The sequence below is a fragment of the Lutra lutra genome, chromosome 1, assembly GCF_902655055.1.
Source record: "Lutra lutra chromosome 1, mLutLut1.2, whole genome shotgun sequence".
NCBI lineage: Eukaryota > Metazoa > Chordata > Mammalia > Carnivora > Mustelidae > Lutra > Lutra lutra.
This window is the reverse complement of record NC_062278.1, coordinates 155769833-155788338: the sequence shown is the minus strand read 5'-3', so window position 1 is coordinate 155788338 and position 18506 is coordinate 155769833. Positions and strand designations below refer to the sequence as shown.

General features: G+C 46.0%; 1 protein-coding gene across 2 annotated transcripts in view; it reads left to right on the top strand.

Annotated features, from left to right (window-relative positions):
- Nucleotides 1–18506, top strand: part of ITGA9 (integrin subunit alpha 9) — a 327427-nt gene that overhangs the window by 257138 nt on the left and 51783 nt on the right. The window contains exons 21-23 of one of the 2 annotated variants that reach the window (XR_007129340.1): nt 1297–1387; nt 3509–3617; nt 8804–8910. Coding sequence is in view for 1 of the 2 variants with exons in the window: in XM_047740712.1 (XP_047596668.1) it covers nt 1297–1398; nt 3509–3617; nt 8804–8911 (319 nt within the window). In the remaining variant the exon portion in view is untranslated. Of the gene's footprint in view, nt 1–1296; nt 1399–3508; nt 3618–8803; nt 8912–18506 lie in introns of those variants that run through there. The other variant, XM_047740712.1, reaches the window with a different exon arrangement.

Below are 18506 nucleotides of genomic sequence, written 5' to 3'. Positions count from 1 at the left end.
CACATACATGCCATGTGGTAGAACCAGCTAGAAGTGCTGGCCCTGGCAGCTTGCACCCAACGCCCTGCCTGTTTCAAGGTGTACTTCCACAGAATAATAATCACAATCATCTGGAAACGTAACAAATAGTAAAAGGAAGCTAGGTCTTCTCTCCTCCCTTTACTCCTCTTCTTCCTCTCCCCTCCCCCACTTCCTACCCACAACCTTCCAAATCTGCTATCAGAGCCCTAGTTTTGGGAGTCTGGCTGACCTGGGTTTGCTGTGGATCCTTGGGCAAGTTCCCTAATCTCTCTGAGCTGCTCCTACCTGTCAGAGGCAGGCAGTCCCCCACCCTTCTAGGGTTCCTCGGAGGACCCGGTGAGATCATGCTGGCAGTATGCCTGACACAAAGCAGCTTCCTTGCACTGCCCTTTCCAGAGAGACCACAACAGTCCCCATTCCCTGCTTTCTCACTCCAAGGGGGATGCCTGTCATGGATGGATGTGCTGCAGCCAGAAGTCTATAGGGGAGCTCCCGTGGTCTTTATCATGACGGGGCTGGCCAGGGCTCCTCTCCCAGGCTTTGCTGGCTGTCCAAGGAGAGCGGGTCATGCCTCTACATGGGAAATAGCGGCTCAAGTCCAGCAAACCCGTTCCCAGCTGCTGTGCCCTAACCTTGCTGGTCCATTCTTCATGGAACAAGCACTTCTAGAAGTGGCACGTGCTGTCGGTGCCCAGCCATAACCATTCAGCGCTCGCCTTTCCCTGCACCCACCGGACAGCTTCTGGCTCCCAGCACCACTCTGCCGAGGCTTTCTCGGGCCGCAGCCCACTCACTCGGGTGCATAGCACGGGTGCCGGCAAATTCCTGTTCCCTGCCCCCCACCCCACCCCTGCAGCAGATCTCAGGAGTCATGGATAAAGCTCCACCTCCCATGGGAAGACCTTGGTGTGTATTCCACGCTGTCTCCCAGATGTCCCCAGCCAGTCCAAACCTAGTTGTCCACAGCACTGACCTCCTGGATTACCTGCCTTTTCTGCCTTCATTCCCTTCCCTGTCTCTTCTCCACTCCCTGCTGGTGTCTCTTGGGGTCACCTCCCCAGCACACCACTTGTACTCAGATCTTTGGGGAGGGATCACAGTTGAGATGACAGGCCCACTGTGCCTCTGCACGGGGACCAGAAACAGACCCGAAGGGACATCAGGTGCACAGCCAGCCCTTGGAGAGTGACAGGATCAAGGTCTAACCCAGAACAACGAAGCCTGCTCCCGGGGAGCGAGCACCGACCAGCAGTCATCCCCTCTCTTCCCACGCAGTGGCAACGTGGAACGTTCCGAGTCCCTGCATGACAACACCCTCACGCTGACGGTTGCGCTGATGCACGAAGTGGACTCGTCCATCCACTGGGTGAGCAGCCAGTCCTGGGTCGCCAAAACAACCCCAGGGGGACTTGGGGTGGGGGGAATGCTGTGTTTTCTTGTGTATGCACGGGTAGCCAGGAGTCTGTGGCCTGCCCGTTCCCCTTTTTCCCAGCCTTGAAATGCAGACAAAGTTTTAGCTACGGCTCATGCCCTCCTCCCACCTTGTTTTCCCCTCTTTCCCAGCTACCCGCATACCTGCTGGGTGACGGGAGAGGTTTGATGACAAGGCTAAGCCCCAGAATGTCTTTGAGCACCCTATACACCTTTATGTGGCTATTTCTCCAGCACCCACTCTTCCAGAGGGCCAGGACTCCTGGGATTCAAATCTCAGCCAATTGCTGCTGGGCCAGAGCTTACAGCCAGATGTGTCGCGACGCCCTGGTGGCCTTGCAGAAAGGCTTGCCATTCTGATTAGAGATGCAGCCAGCGCTGGCCTTGCACCTTCCTGTTAACCCCTTCTGCAGAGCCAGTGGCGGTGGGCAAGGAACAATCATGGCGGGACACTGCATGTTCCTGGTGAAGTCCACAGCTGCTCAGCGCCCCCGGTGTCGGAAGGCGGGGCTGCGGGCTGCAGGGGCCCGACACAGCCGGGGCGGTTTTCAGCCCCAGCCCAGGCCTGGAAAAATGAGAACTCAGTTCCTGTTTCTGGCTTCAGAAAACAGAGCACATACCTCTTTGATAGTGGAAAAAAAGGATTTGCACAATTAGTTTAGATCAAATGAGGACCCGCTGAACCCCTGCCCCAAATGCAAGCTGAACTTTCTGGGGGGGGTTCAATGTTTCTCATTTTTCACTCTTCAAGTGCTTCTGGGTCTTGGCCTTGGCTAGAAGCAGAAGCGTTAATACGCCACAGAAGGAGCCGTTCCGCAGTAGCTCCCAAGCTGCTAGGCCCCAGAGTAAGCCTCTGGGCATTCCTGCGCTCTGAGCGTTTTCCCTCATGTTCTTCAGACCGGAGGCATCAGTGATTATATTTGCAAATTAGCATAGATTTGCCTCTGTTCGTGGCTCTATTTTTAGCCATGTGGTTTATTTACTTGTCTCATCAGAGGCACAGTGAGAATGTGGCCTGAACCAAGCCCTGTCCTGGGGTGGGGCGGGGAAGAGAACGCACTTGATCCTGTTGTCAGGCCCTAGGTGGCCTCATTGTCAAGGCATTAACAGCCCCCAACTGAAGCTATCCCTTAAACACATGAGTCAACCTCTGATCTTTCCAGGACATAAAATAAGCCTGGTTTAAATGAACCATTCTTACCATTTGATAACAACTGGGAACTCACTACGTTTCTAAAATAATGCATTTAAGTTGAAAGTAGATGAATTGCTGTCCATTCAGACTTGGTACCAAAAATCTTACGTGACTGTATCTGGGCAAGGAAACAGCTTCTGGAATTTCATCTAGAATCCATTCTTGGGAATTTCAGTGAGTCCAAGCTTGGTCTCATCTCGGGCTTGTTCGTATAGACAGTGTTGACAGCATCGCTGTACACTGAGCTTAAGTTCTTAATCACATCTTAAGCAGCCACTGTTTGAAATGTGAAGGAAAATGCTGTCATTGAACAGACCCAACTTTTAATACTGAATTTTTAGTGGTTTTAGTAGTCTGACAAACTTAAATGTTTTTTAATGAATTTATCACAGTGTAGGTCTTAGGATGCTAAATATATAATTCATTTATATTTATTTCTTAAAAACTTGCCATGATCTTCCTCAGTCCACAAAATCTTTTTCAAATGATAAAACACATGTATAATTCTGTCATCCAGTAAAAAAAAAAAAAAAAAAAAAAAAACCTGAAGTCAAAGCTACCATTGTCTTCCTCCTCATTTTAGAAATGTAATCCCAGTACATACTTGTATATGTGGCTTATTGTTTTGACCTAAGATGAGAAGACATTCCTGGAAACTTCCATTTAGAAAACATAGCTCTGGCTATGTCCATGTATAGGACAGAGAAGTAACAATTCCAGAAGGGAAGGGTTTGGTGAAGACGGTGGAGGGAACATGGTTCTGGATTAAATAGAGACAGATGTTTGGTTCTCAGGACAGCAGTGACCATGAGTTGCCTGACCGAGGTTTAGGATAATGGATTAAATGCTTTCCTTTTTCAGAATCATGTCTCCAACTTCCTTTGTGTATGGCGAGTCTGTGGACGCATCTAACTTCATTCAGCTAGATGACCTGGAGTGTCATTTCCAGCCCCTCAACATCACCCTTCAGGTACCCAATCCGGGAGACCGTCTCTGTCACTGGCAGCAACGAAAGGGCCTGTGGGGATAGGTCTTCTCCTGAAGGGCAGCTCAAGAGCCAGGCTCTTTCCAGGAGAATCTTGTCCCAGCCTGGTTGGCTGGAGTGTAGTGTACGTGTGTGTATATGTGTTTTCTGTAAGCATACAAAAGTAATTCCTTCCCTGTCTGCTAGTCTGTTATGTAGATCCCTCTCCTTCTTAGCTCTTGGAAGGAAAACTTCATGATAAACACCTCCTTTCCCCAAGAAGGCCTCTGGCCAACGTTCCCACCCTGATGGCCCCAAAGGACCCCTTTCAGTTCTCCATCCTATTCACCTTGTGGGCCGGACAGTCCCAGGCACTTGCTGAATCCTCTTCCTCCTGGGGCTCTCCATGCTGACTCCGCCTGGACCCCACTCCTCCCGTAGATGGACGGGCATTCGGAAGTGCAGTCTCCCAGTAGCCAAGGGGTGTGAGAATACATATGCGCCCCCCCATGGGAAGCAGCGGCTCCTCCCTCACAGAGCCATGGCTGGCCCTCCGCAGTCACACAGGCATCATTTTCAGCAGGTCCACTCCATGTGACCATGGGCATCCCAAAGAACCCTCTTCCTTCTCTGGACCAGATGGGCAGACATTTTCTGTAAAGGGCCCGTGCATATTTCAGGCTTGGTGGGCCATATAATGTCTGTAGCAACTATTCAGCTATGCTACGAGAGTGCCAAAGCAGCCGGAGGCAGTGCAGAAGCAAAACTGAAGTAATGGGCACTGAATTGGGGATTTTTATATTATCCTCACAAGTCATGCAATGTTACCCTAGTTTTAAATATTTCTCCAACTATTTAAAAATATGAAACCATTCTTAGCTTGCGGACCATGCAAAAAACAAGTGGCAGGCCAGGGGTGGCCTGTTGGCCATAGTTGGCTGAACCCTGCTGTGAAGTAGAAATTCTCAGGCCTGCACTGTTCAACCTGAGCATCTTTGCCTGTTAAGCTAGAAGGACCTCAGCCTCATCCAGTCCCTTGTCCTCAGTTGACAAGAACTGGATCCAGGCTCCACTGGTGTAGCCAAGCACACTGCCAGGAGCTGTTGATGATGTGAAGGAGATGGGCCTTGCTCACCCATGGTACACCTTGACCTACATCCAGTGTCTCTCCGTTCCAGCTCCCAGTGCTGTCCTCTGCCTCTTCCCCATTCTTCCCCATGGAGAAGATGGTTTCGTGGTCTGGCATCGACTTTGGCCAATAATGACTATTTCCTTTCCCTATGGCCACTCCTAGGTGGACGGAAGGGGTGAGACATAATCATGGGGTGTGGGTCCAGAGAAGGAGGCAGCAAAACATTTGTGGGCTCTCACAAACAACGTCTCCCTCTCTCTAAAGTGTTCCCCCCGGGCAAGAGACCTCTGAAACCATGATTGGGGAACACATGTCCCCAGCTCAGAGAGGAGGTGCCTCCTGACCAGTTAAGCCCCTACCGTCAACCCTATGCTCCATTTCCAGAGAAAAGGGGAAGGTAGGGTTAGACCTGCTTTTGAGACATTGCAGTGATGCTGTGAGCAGGACCTCTGTGTTCTAATCTGCTGCTCAGAAGTAGTTTCTTTTTTCCCCATTGCTTTTTGCAAATGGATAGGAAAACAGATAAAGACCAGATGGAGTGATTTCATTTAAATCACTTTAATTTTAATTACTTACCTACTCTTGGAGTTTTTGAGGTGTCTTACAACAAAAGATACAGTCCAGAAGATGATTCAGAAGGATTCAAAGGACACACACCATGTAATGAAGAGGGTATAGGTATTAGGATACGAGCGAGTCGGAGGTATACCAGAGATGGAAAAATCTTATCACCCTCTGGTGATAAGAAAAGGGAAGGGAAGGGAAAGGCAGAAAATAAAGGAAAAGAAAGGGAGAGAGGAGAGAGGAGGGGAGGAGGAAGGTAGGAGGGAGAGAAGGAAGGGAGGAAAGAAAGGAAGATAGAAAGATTGATCTCGAGGGCATATGGTTAAGTCGTGTTTCTCTGAAGGCATCTTTATGGGGAACTTAAAGTTTAGTATTGAAGCAAAGAGCTTTCTTCCCATCTGACCTGATCTAGGATACAGGCTAGAGAATGCAGCCAGGATGAGTGACAGCCATGCCACTTAGATAAACCTCTTGATTACCAGTTTGCTTGAGGAAATACACAGCATTCGGTTGAGGATTAAGAGAGTCCACTGGGTCCAAAGATGGATGGCATGTGTCGTTGATGGGAAGGAGCTCCTCCTGGGTCAGCAAAGCTGACCGTTCCCTTGAGAATCTTCTGGTGATTCATTTTCTGATACAGTTGTCATTATTTGACTGTCATGCAGAAAGGCCATGGGCCAGGTGGATGGTGATAGTGGGAGAGCATGGGATCAGGAAGTAGATAAAAACTTTCCTCTATGGCCTTATTCTGATAGCATCACTCCTGACAAAGAGCACAGGACTTCCCATATACAGTGATTTTTCTGTTTTTAAAAGCTGTTATTCAACAAGCTATGTGATGGTTTAAAGACTTCACCGCAGGCACCGATGGGAGAAAGGCAGAAAAACTAGTCTTGGGCCTGGTTCCTACATCCCGTCAAAGTTTTCTTAACAGAAACAGAAACAGTGTTGACCACTGATAGCTTTTTTTTTTTCATCAAGAGTCCATCATTTTGGGACGCCTGGGTGGCTCAGTTGGTTAAGCAGCTGCCTTCGGCTCAGGGTCATGATCCCGGCGTCCTGGGATCGAGTCCCACATCGGGCTCCTTGCTCATCAGGGAGCCTGCTTCTCCCTCTGCCTCTGCCTGCCATTCTGTCTGCCTGTGCTTGCTCTCTCTCCCTCTCTCTCTCTGACAAATAAATAAATAAAATCTTTAAAAAAAAAAAAAAAAAGTCCATCATTTTTCTCACCTGAAAAAGAACGATGAAAAATAATACAGTTGCCACTCAAGAACATTTGTGGAGAATCAGATGTTGAGGCATGTGTTAAGAATAAATGAATATGGCAGCACAGTCCCTCTCGCCCATTTGGCTATAGTACGTGAAAGTGTGCAAAGCAAACCCACTCTCTTCTCTCCCCCCCACTTCCTTTTTCATTGGGATTTCCCAGACATGTCAGTAGTTTTCTTTGCAGTTCTGTGCTGTCGTGTTCCACTTCCAATTAGTTATTTCAGTTGTGGCTAGATATTCCTTCCTTTTCTTGTGTCTTAGGGCTGTTGTCTTTGGTGAATTTTGTTCTTGTTCTTTTCAAATCAAGAGTTGGCAGGGTTCCCTTCCACTCCATCATGTTTTTGTGTTTTGAAGCGGAATCCAACTATTGCAAAAATGAACACACGCTTTTCTAGGGAAAAGCTGGCTGGAGCCTAGATCCTTATATGTTCTGTCGTGTGTAAAGACCTGGCTAGATTTCCGTTCACCTCCTGGCTCTGCTTGTTGACCCCAACGTCAGAGACCCTTGAATGCCTGATTTTTCTCTCTAGCCCCCAGGGCACAGAGCAAGCATCCAGCTTCTTCTCTCTTTTGCTTCTACCCATGTTTTTTTAAACAATAGCATCTTTATTAGGATCTCATTTACCTACCTTGAAGCTCACCCATTTAAAGCATACAGTTCAGTTACTTTTAGTGTGTTTATAGAATTGTGCAACCATCACCATAATCTAATTTTAGAATATTTCCATCACCCCAAAAAAAGGAACTCCATACCCTTCAGCAGTCAATCCTTATGTTAGTTTCCTCCTATTGCTATAAGAAATGTCCATAAACTCAGTGGCTAAAAACAATATAAATGTATTACTGTGGAGTTCTAGAGGTCAGAAGTCCAACATGGGTCTCCCTGGGCTAAAATCAGGGTATCAGCAGGGCTGGGTTCCTTTCTGGAGCTGCTGGGGGAGAATCTGTTTTACCCCTTCCAGCTTCTTCTCCGGGCTACTGCACTTTTAACTCAGGGTCCCCTTCATCTTCAGAGCCAACAATGGCCAGCTACATCTTTCCCATAGGCCACATCCCTGATTCTGACAGTCTCCTTCCTCCCCGTATAAGGACCCTTGTGATAATATTATACCCACCTAAATCACCCAAGATAATCTCTTCATTTTAAGGGCTACTGATTAGCTACCTTAGTTCCCCCTTGCCACGTAGCATATTCACAGGATCCATGGATTTGGGGCACAAATATCTTTGAAAGCCATTCTTCTGCCTGCCGTATTCCCCCTACTCCACGCCCAGGCAACCCCCAATCTACTCTCTGTCTCTACACATCTACCCATCTTTTTAATTCTTCTTTATATCCCATTTCTTCCTTGAGTTTTGTGCTCAACTTTTGCTTTATCTCCTTTCCCTTTTCTCTTTGTGGCTGCCGTCTTTCCTCATTTCTCAGGAGATGATGGGCCTCTGGAGACAGAAAACAGGGAGGACTGTGGGGGGATGAGAAGGTAAAGTTTTACAGGACCAAACCCTGGGGCAGAAAAGAAATGCACAGAGGTCCTCAAACAGGATTAGCAAGGGATTAGCTGTAAATTACGTGGAAACCCACTCATCTGGATTGTGTGGTAAGAGCAACCCTTTCTGTAAATTACATCATTTGGCTTGGGGACAGTCCACTTTGTCTTCTCAGTTACCTCAAACTGTAAAAGGCAGGGCTTGGACCAGATCAGTGCTTCTCAAAGTACAGTTCCTGGGCCAGTAGCATCAACATCTCCTGGGAACATTTACTAGAAATGCATGTCCTTAAGTTCCCTCATGCCCTCCCCCCCACCAGATCCACTTCAGAAACTCTGGGCATGACCCTCCCCCAGTATACATTTTAACAAGCCCGTCTGGTCATCCTGATGCATGCTAAAGGTTGAGAACCACTGGGCCACATGATGTCTATATTCCCACCAAGTGTAATAGTCTATGAGTAATTCCTAGGTACGTAAAAAGAAATGCAGTTTTTAGCAGGAAAAAGGGAAGAACGTGATGAAAGGGAATAAGGTAATTTGAAAGTTTGGGGGTTTCAGATGTGTATTGGAAGGATTTCTGTTTCATTAAAGTCTGCCATTATTCGATATTTTATTACACTTGAAGTCATGACCTTCTAGATCCTAAATCCTACAGTCTGTGGGAGTACCTACTGCATTCCATGAAATGAAGGTCTGTATATCTACTAAAATATGCTGTGTGTGTCTCTCACCCACAGGTCTATAACACTGGGCCAAGCACCCTTCCTGGGTCATCTGTCAGCATCGCTTTCCCCAATCGGCTCTCACCTGGAGGGGCAGAGATGTTCCATGTGCAGGAGATGGTGGTGAGTTCTCGCTTGTCGTGGCTGTTGCTTTCAGAACAGAGCCAGCCCATTCACATTCTCTACATACTACCCTAAGGGCCCAGAAAGTTCAACTCATTCCAGCCTTTGGAAATATACCTGGAGAAGCCCAGAGACGCTCAACACCTGAATTTTTGCTCTGAGACAGTTTGGTTGATGACCTCTCTGTGGACGGGGAAGGGTTGGTTATGAACATGGCTTCTGGGGTAGACTCTTCTGGCACTGGGGGCTCCCGGCAACCTTAGGGGTATCTGATTGTCTTTTTCTGAGCGGAAGACCCACAGTATACATGAAGATTTTCAAAGGGTCACTGAGGCTTGGAGGATGAAGGGCTAGTTCAAAAGACAGAAGTATAGATTGAAACTCCCATCTGTATCCTGAATGTGCAGTTCTAGTCGATCCTAAGTCCACTGTAGATTTTGTCTCAAGCGGAGGCTTGACTCCTAGTGTGTGATCATTCCCACCTACCTCCTTGAAACATTCTCCTGGCTTCCATGACATCACATTCCCTTGGTTCTTCCTTTCTCGCTGTTTTTTCCCCTCATCTCCCCAACATCAACAGGGCTCAGGCTCACCTTTTGTCTGCACTCAGTCTCTGAGATCTCACCCAGGCTTATAGCTTTATATTCAGTGTGTACTGATGACATGGGATATTCCTCTCCTGCCCAGACCTCTCCCATGAAACCCAGACTTTGATAGTCAGCAACCTTCAGGCCATCTCTACCCAGATGCCTGACAAATCTCCATGTTATCTAAAAGAGAACTCTCAGTCGTACCCTTCCCAACCTGCTTCTCCCACAGCCTTCCCTATCTTAGCAAATGCCTTCTCAGTCTTTCCAGTTACTCAGGTCAAAGTTACCTGGATCATCCTTGATGCCTCTCTTCCCGCATCTCACATCTGATCCACCGGCAGCCCTAATGTCTCCGCCTTCACAACAAATCAGAACAGTTACCACTCTTTCCACATCCACTGCCAGCACCGCACCCTGGGTGACATCACCTGCCCTCAGTTATTGCAGGAGCCCCTCCCCGGTGTCCCTGCTTCCATCCTGGCTCCCTGCAGTCTGTTCCTGGCCCAGCAGCAGCACGAGCCTCCCAGAATACAAGTCAGGTCATGTCAGTCCACAGTTCAGACCCTTCCAGTGGCTTCCCTGCCCCCCACATTCTTCCAGCACCCTAGCTGGCCCCACAGTCTGTTCCCAACACTGTCTGACCATATTTCCTTCTTCTTCCCCACTCTTTCTACCCCTGCCATGCTGTCCCTTGCTGGTTCTAGAACACAGTAGACACTCTCCCACCTCCAGAACTTGTACTTGATCTTCCCTCTACTCAGACACCCTGCCCTCAGAGAGCCACATGACCTCCTCGCTCACCTCCTTCAAATCGGAGCTTCCCAGGGACACCCTCTCTGCCCGGCCTCAGTCCCAACACTCCTCGTACCCCTTTGCTATTCAGAGATCACCATCTTCTTCATCACCAGCTGACATTCACGTATTTCATGTTTGACCAGTTTCTCTGCCTCCTCCTGGGCCCCTACAGTAAAAGGACAGGGGTTTCTCTCTGCTCACTGCTGTACCTCCAGACCCTAGTACAATGCTTGGCACGTAGTATGTGCTCAGTAAATATTTGTGGGCTGAAAGAAAAAATCTACAGTATAAAACAGACATGTTTACTTGGTCTGCATGAATTCAGGAATGGTTTGATATCGTTAGAGAAGTACCTCAGAGTGGGATACCTGGGTGGCTCAGGTGGTTAAGCATCTGCCTTTGGCTTCAAGTTATGATCTCCGGGTCCTGGGATCAAGCCCCACGTTGGGCTTCCTGATCATGGGGAGTCTGCTTCTCCCTCTGCCCTTCATCCTGCCTATGCTCTCTCTCACTCTCTCTCAAATAAAGAAGTAAAATCTCTTAAAAAAAAAAAAAAGTTAAAAAAAAAAAGTGCCTCAGAGTGCTTTGCAGTCTCTAACGGCTGGGTGTGAGGGTGACCCCTCCTGGGCAGGACTGGTGCAGGAAGCTCGAGTGGGTCACTGCACAAGGAGAACACATGCAGTCATGATGAGAGAATCATGAAATCATTGCTCTTCATATGAGCACGTGAGGGACAGCCAGCCAGCCAAAGGGGCGGTCTCTCCACTGATAGCTTAAAAATCGGGGCAGTGAGGCCCACAGCCCATCACACATCTGAGCCTGCATTTGAAGAGAATGCTGCCCACAGGAGGTGCAGAAAGCTTTAGGTGATGATGATAGCAGGGTTTGGCATCACTGTCCTTATGGGCCTGAAAACCTGGACCCCTCCTGAGTTGCCTGCTCCATCATTACCATCCCTCACAAAATTCCATTTGTCCTCCGTGAAGTGCCTGTGTCTGTGAGCTTTGCTGAACCTGAAGAAGAAAAGTCCCAGCATTCTATACCAGTGGCATACCATGGTTTGAGCTTAGCATAAGGTTAAGGGTGCTCCTGTCTATCCTCTTAATTATTATTAATCGTACCAACCAGGGTACCTATTCCCCAGTGTCCCGCGATGTTTTCGTCCTGAGCATGCTCTGAGAGTTGTTCACAGAAACATCTGTGGTGTTGTATGGAGAATTTTTTCCTCACAGACAAAATTATTTGTTGACCCAAACAAGAAATTTAAGTCACTCAGTTTCTGAGGGTATCTCAGAACCAACTATAAACCCATTTCTCCCAAGGAAAAGCCACCAGAACGGACTTTGGCACACATTTATAAACAGCTGGCTTGCTTGGGAGGCATTAGAAGTGGTTTTCCGGAAGATTTGCAGAACTGCATGACTGTGAGTCTAGCTGAGCGGACCCTCAAAAACCCGAGTGGTGTTGGCTGGCTTCATTCCATGCTTTGAGTTCTCAGAAGCAAACCCTTTGGATTTTCAAGACCGTATTTAAAATTCTCACAAAGTCTGTAACGGAATTTTCAAGAATGGCCAAGCCTTCAGTTGGATACACCAACCCTCGGTCAGAGGCTTTGGGCATTTTCACAGCACGTGAAATCCAGCTCGCTGGCAAAGCTCCCTGAGCGGGTAGTGAAGACTGGAGTACCATGATTGCAGGTGTAAAGCCGACAGGTGCTGCCATGCAGGGCTGAGACAAGGGTCCCCAGGTACTTGTCTCAAGCCAGTCAGCAGCACACCCTCTACCCTGAAGCCCACAGGGCTGAGAGCGAGGGTGTCCTCCAGCTCAGCTTAGTTCCCAGCCTCGGCCCTTCCCTCCCTCAGCAGAGGCCTAGAATTCTCCCTGGGGCAGGTATGGCTCCTCACTTTGGCCTTCTGGGACTTAGAATGGAGCAGGGCTTTCCTTCAGGAGATTTGGGTGACTTGGTGCCAATTGAACTTACTCCTTTTGGAAGAAACCAGTCCTCATGGCCTGTTCTCCACCAGACGATGACCCTACTGCCTGATGGCATTCCCTCCCCACCCCACACTCAGCGCTGTCAGTCCCCAGTCTTGAACAGGCTACTGAGCAGCCAGCTACCTGTTCAGCCAGCTGAAGCCCCAGGGCAGCTAACAGGTGTTGAGAGGGGGGCCATCTGTCATCCCTTCCCACACCCCGTGGGCCCCTCAGATTGTTTCTCTCGCTCTCACAGTGCCCTGGGCATCTGTTTTGCCTGTGGTCATCGTCCATATAGAATTCTAAGGGTGGGCATGCTGTCCCCACAGGCCCTGGGCCATCACCCCATCTATGGCCCTGAGCCAGTGGCAGAGTTTTCCAACTGCTGGTTCAGAATTGATTCAGACGCCTCACAAAGGCTGCAGCTGTGGTCCCTGGGCAGGACAGACCTCGTAGGTTGCACCCAAGACTCTTGTTTTTTTTTTTCCCGGAGGATTTCTTAAGGTCCAGCTTCCTGTGAGCAGATAGTATCTTTGCTTGCATGGGAGAGATTATTCCAGGGAGCCTGAGGAAGTGTGACCACTTCATACTCCCAGCCATGGTTCATGATCTTTCCCTACAGCAAATGTCCCAGGCCACTCCACCCTGCCGATGTTCTGTTTAGAAACAGAGCCATAGTGTGGTCTGAGGAAAGACTGTTCATTTCCATTGCCTCCCCCCCCATCAGGGTTGTATGGCACCCTGTGGGGACATGTGGACTTCCCACTGCACAGCAAAATTGTGGGCAAGCCACTGTGAATATAGAAGCCAAGTCGAAATAACTATGAAAGAAAGAGTGAGCGAGAGGGAGGAACGACAGACTTCTTTGGTCCGTGTAAGATAAAATCATTGCAAATCATTAATCATTCTGGGTTTCTTCTGCAAACACAGCCCAAAAAAGACCTGTTATGTGCCAGGTTCTGATAGGAGGAATGTGTCACACAGCACCAGAAAGTCAGTCTTTCAGGAGAGCAGCCTCGAAAAAAACATCATTGCAGTACCGTGGAACAAAGGCAGTCCCAGACCCGGGGACATACGAGGGTGCATATCCCACCCTGGGAAGTGCGCAGGAAATGCGGACTCTTTGAGTCAGGGCTTAAGAGGATGTGTAGTAGTTTACCGGAAGAACACAGGAGGGGGAGAACATTCTAGACAGAGGGAAAGGTCATTAGTTCTAAGTGTTCAGTGGAGGCAGGATCTGGTCCTCTGCTCTCTGTGCCTAGCTCTTATACAAATAGACAAAGGTAAGCAGTCTCTACACCTTCTCCAGAGTATACTGCAGATTGATATCTGGGCAGTGTGACCAAAGTAGGAAGTGCTACACCACAGTCATTTCCTGTGGCAGTTGGTAAGTTAAGCATTCTGTCTGGGTGATCACTTCTGTGCCCTTGTGGATCTGCTCCTTCATTTCTCCTAACTTAGGAATGAGGAAAGGCCATTCCCGCTGCTTCCAGAGACTGTCTAACCACACATGCATGTAGCCAAGGAATGACCCTGGGCTGCGGCAGAGGGCATTGGCTTCTGTGGGCCAGACTGCCTACATGAGGCAAACCTTTGCTCCTTAGAGAAGGTTCCTGTTTCAAGTGAGGATATAACCTCTCACACAGCTTGATGAGAATTGGCCTGGAAAATGTAACGGCTTCACTTGGTCGCACTCTGTCTGTATAGACAAGCCTTTTAGCTGAGCCCCTGGGCCTGGGTCTCAGAAAAGCCAACTTAGCACATACGTCACAAGCTTAATGGCATGTGGAGGGGAGGCCATTGGAACTTGGGTGGTTGTCCCATCGCAAAGTTAAGTCTTACAGTGTATGAAGTTCAAGGGCAAGGATGAAAGGATTGTCTCTGGACAACTCGAACTTTACTTGCTGACACTGCTTTGACACAGAAACACCTTTCTGATGCTGAAAGAGGAGGCTTTGGAGTTGGCTCTTGTAAATATGCAAGAGGGAAGAAAGTCCTAAATGACAGCTTACAGAGAGTGAAGGGCTGGAACTGCATTCTAGGTGAAAGTCGGGATCTTTCCAAGAATTCTAGTATTAGTCTAGATGGGACATTAAATAAATGCCATTCCATTCTTTGCTCCTCCTACAAAACCATCTGAAAAAGTGTACCTCTCTGGCCAGCTCTACCCTTGCTTTTGGGCAGCAGTTCTGAAGAACTGACCTGATTTCCAGAACGTGAAAGAGTTTGGGAATGAGGGACGATTTTCCAAGGTGACACATCAACAACTTTGCCAGAGAGCATCATTTAAGGTGTTGATATCAATATGATATTAATACCAGTGTCCATTAGAATACATCTTAGTAAATTATAAACCCCCCTCCCACCCCATTCATGCAGGCACACCAGACAGGGCTGCCCGTGATCTAATTTCTGCCAAAATGAGTCTGTTGATATGGGGACCTTAATTAATTTGTGATGAGTCTGTATCCCTGTAAAGGAACGATGTACCTGATATACCAGTAACCACACAAAAGCTTAAACTAAGAAATAAAGGGCTAAATTGCTTTCCCCGGATGATTTGGGGAAGCTTCTTAATTAATGAAAGTGGTGTTCGGACCATTAAATTGATCACATTTAATCAAAAACTAAAGAATGAAAAAGTTTCGGAGAAAGACAACATACTGAATTCACTTCACATCCCTCCTCGGAGTGCTGCCCACTCCCCACTCCCCAGAGGCAGACACAGTAGATGATGGGCAGACCACCAAGAATCACTAATTGAGGAGCACCAACCCCAGGACAGGGGGCACCAACTGCTATCAAATAATAACTGGGGCACCTAGGTGGCTCAGGGCATTAAGCATCTGCCTTGGGCTCAGGTCATGGTCCCAGGGTCCTGGGATCAAGCCCCACATCGGGCTCCCTGCTCAGCAGGGAGCCTGCTTCTCCCTCTAGCCACCCGTCCTTGTTGTGTGTGCGCGCTCTCTCTCTCTCTCAAATAAATAATAAAATCTTGAAAAGAAAAGATTAATACCAGAGGATGTAATACTGAAGCAAACAGAAAATTTTAGAATGAGCAAGATTGTTGTCTTCAGAGAGATTCAAAAATAGTTTCCATGAAATAGAATAGGCTAGCATTTTATGGATTTAAATTTTTGATCATTCAAACAAGAACCTCAGGATACAAGCTGTGTGGTAGAAGGGATAGAAAAGAACAAAGCAGTGGGTTGGAAACTTGAGGGGTTTCCCAATAACATAGCACAAAAGGACCCCCAAAAAGAGCCAGTTAAATTTATTATTCCATTATTTTATAACAATTTGGAATGGAGATCCAAATGATCACAATATAAGAATTAGAAGGCAGAAAAAATGGAATGGAAGCAAGTCAAGATTCTTGACTTATTTGGGGAAGAGTTTCTCTACCAGTTAGCTCAAGACTTTGATAAAATAAAATATTTAAACACATAAAAATTTTAATGGCTCCTTAGAAGAATAAAATAATGTAGGACATCCAAACTACTAAAGATGAATTTTAAAGGAACTCATGAAGAAAATAAAATAAAATACACATACACACACACATATTTATTTATAATAAGATGACAAGAATAAGTCCAAACAAAATAACTGTGAATGAAGTAAATGCCCTAGTAAGTGACAGACTGTCAGATTGGATTTTTTAAAATCCAAACATAAGTTACTTATAATAGATACAGCTTTAAAAATGACCCTTAAGATATTTTTTAAAAAAGGAAATACTAACAAAAAGAAAGCAAGTAAACAATATTAATGGCAAACAAAGTAGAATTGAAACAGAAAACATCATTAAACAGGGCCAAAAAATGCATTTCAAAGTGACTAAAGACCCAGTCTGCTGATAATTTGTAATATAAACAAACTTTTATGTAACCAACCATACATCTATAAAACATATAAAGCAGTGCCTGATAGAAATATAAGTAGTAATTGACAGTCACAGTCATTACAGGAAAATTTATACACTTTGCTCAAGTATCATCAGACAAGTAGGCATAAAATAATGAGTATTTAAATAATGGAACTATCAATTGTGATCTCTTAGAGAGATAGACACCAAGACAGAGTGAGGCAGCATGTCTGGATCTTAATAGTGGTCCCCTGCTTACCAGCTTTTGGTAACCTTGAGGAAATTACCCTAAACTCTCCAAGTTTATTTTCCTCATCTGTCAAATGGGCTCATACCTGCCACACATTGTGAGGATTGAAGAAGCTAATGTTTATGGAGCAACTTGTAGTTTTTAGGTTGTAAATAGGGAATGTGCATTCTTTTTAAACTTAGGTGAACATTCACAAATTACCCATGTATCCCTTCACAAAGGCAAACCTCAATAGATTGTTAAAGTCAAACACTACAGGCCACCCTCTGAGACCACAGTGCGAAAACTTGGAAGCTAACAACAAAAGTTAGACAAACAGCCAACCAAAAACATAACCACTTGGAAATTTTTGAACACCATTTGAATTAACTTTCTAGATAAAGAAGAAATCAAAGAGAAAAGGATGAACGAAAATGAAGGATAGTAAAATTTATTCATTCCAAAACCAATGGGAGGAAGACACAATCCACACCGAGGAAAATACCACTACATATACATAGAAAACAGGAAAGACTGAAAAAGGGGGAATAAATTGCCAACATAAAAGCTAGAAAAGGGATAATTAAATAAACTGGACTCTAAAAGAGTAAAGTGAGGATATTGTTAAAGTGGAAGTCATGATAGAAATAAAAAGAATAATAACAAAAGTATTCCACATCAATAAAACCAAAAGCTGGGGCATTTTGTCCAACACAACAGACAAACCTATAGCAAACTTGATCAAGAAATAAAAAGGAGGGTTAAAAAAAAAAAACAAACACTAGAAATCATAAACTACAATCATATGGAGAAGACTTGTTAAATTCTATTACTTTTCACGATTTTATTCCCATAAAAAACCTCAAAGAAATGCATGAAATGAAAAATCTAACTAGACCAATTACCTTAGGGAAGAAAATGTAAAAGTAGCCAAAGACCTATACCTTTATAAGGCACCAGGCCCAGGTAACTATACAGAGTTCTACTGAGCAGTCAGGGAATGTATAATTTCTGTGTTATATAAGCTCTTCCAGAGAGTAGAGCAAGATGAAAAACCCATCCTAGGAGATTAACTTACTCTGGTCATTAACCAGAAAAAAGAGTGGGCATTTACCCAGAGCAGAAAACTGCAGGCCATACTCACTCTGAAAACAGATACAGAAGTTCTAAATAAATGTTTGCAAAGCCATTCCTGTTAGAAAAATATATTTTGAGTAAAGTACAGTGTCATCCAGGAATGCTGTTGATTCTTTATGACATTAACATTGTTCATTATTAATATGAAAAGAATTAAGAGTGAAATAACAGGATGATTATGAGGATGAGGACTTCCAAAAAGACAAAAATTAAGTTTAATATACATTTAGGGTATTTTTTAAATTCCTGGTAAGGAAGATATGGAAGGAAACTTCCTCAGCTTGACAAAAGTCCTCTCTCAGAAGCCTATACAATCTATAGGATAGAAACCTGATACTGAGATGTTACAAGCTGTCCTACCTAAATGAGGAGTAAGACATGAGTTCCTGCTTTTGTCTCTTTGATTTAGTAGTGTTAGAGGTCTTAACAATAAAAAGATGAATGGCCTTTATTGTAAAAAAAAAGAAACAATAGTATCCCTGTGGCAAACAATGTTATTATTCCCTAGGAAACCTGAGATAATCAACGAATTGAAAGTGAGGCCTCATGAATGCAGAGAGTAAAAGCTAGGGGACAATTATACATTGCCTGACCTTTGAATGCCTTCCCCAAGCCACACACTGATCCATTGGCTAAGGACAGAAGCCTTACTGGACCAAGGTGTTTATGCACCACCTCTGGCCAATAGCTGGCTGATCACTAAGCTTTGTCGACCCAGGACACCTCCTAGGAAACCAAGCTTAAAAATAAGACAAGTATAGGGGCATCTGGGTGGCTCAGTCGTTAAGCATCTGCCTTTGGCTCAGATCATGATCCTGAGATCCTGGGATCAAGCCTCACATCTGGCTCCCTGCTCAGTGGGAAGCCTGCTTCTCCCTCTCCCTCTGCCTGCTTGTGTTCCCTTTCTTGCTCTCTCTCCCTCTGTCAAACAAATAAATTTTAAAAATCAAATAAAAAAATAAACAATAAAAAAATACTGAGCAGAGATATCACACACTGCCG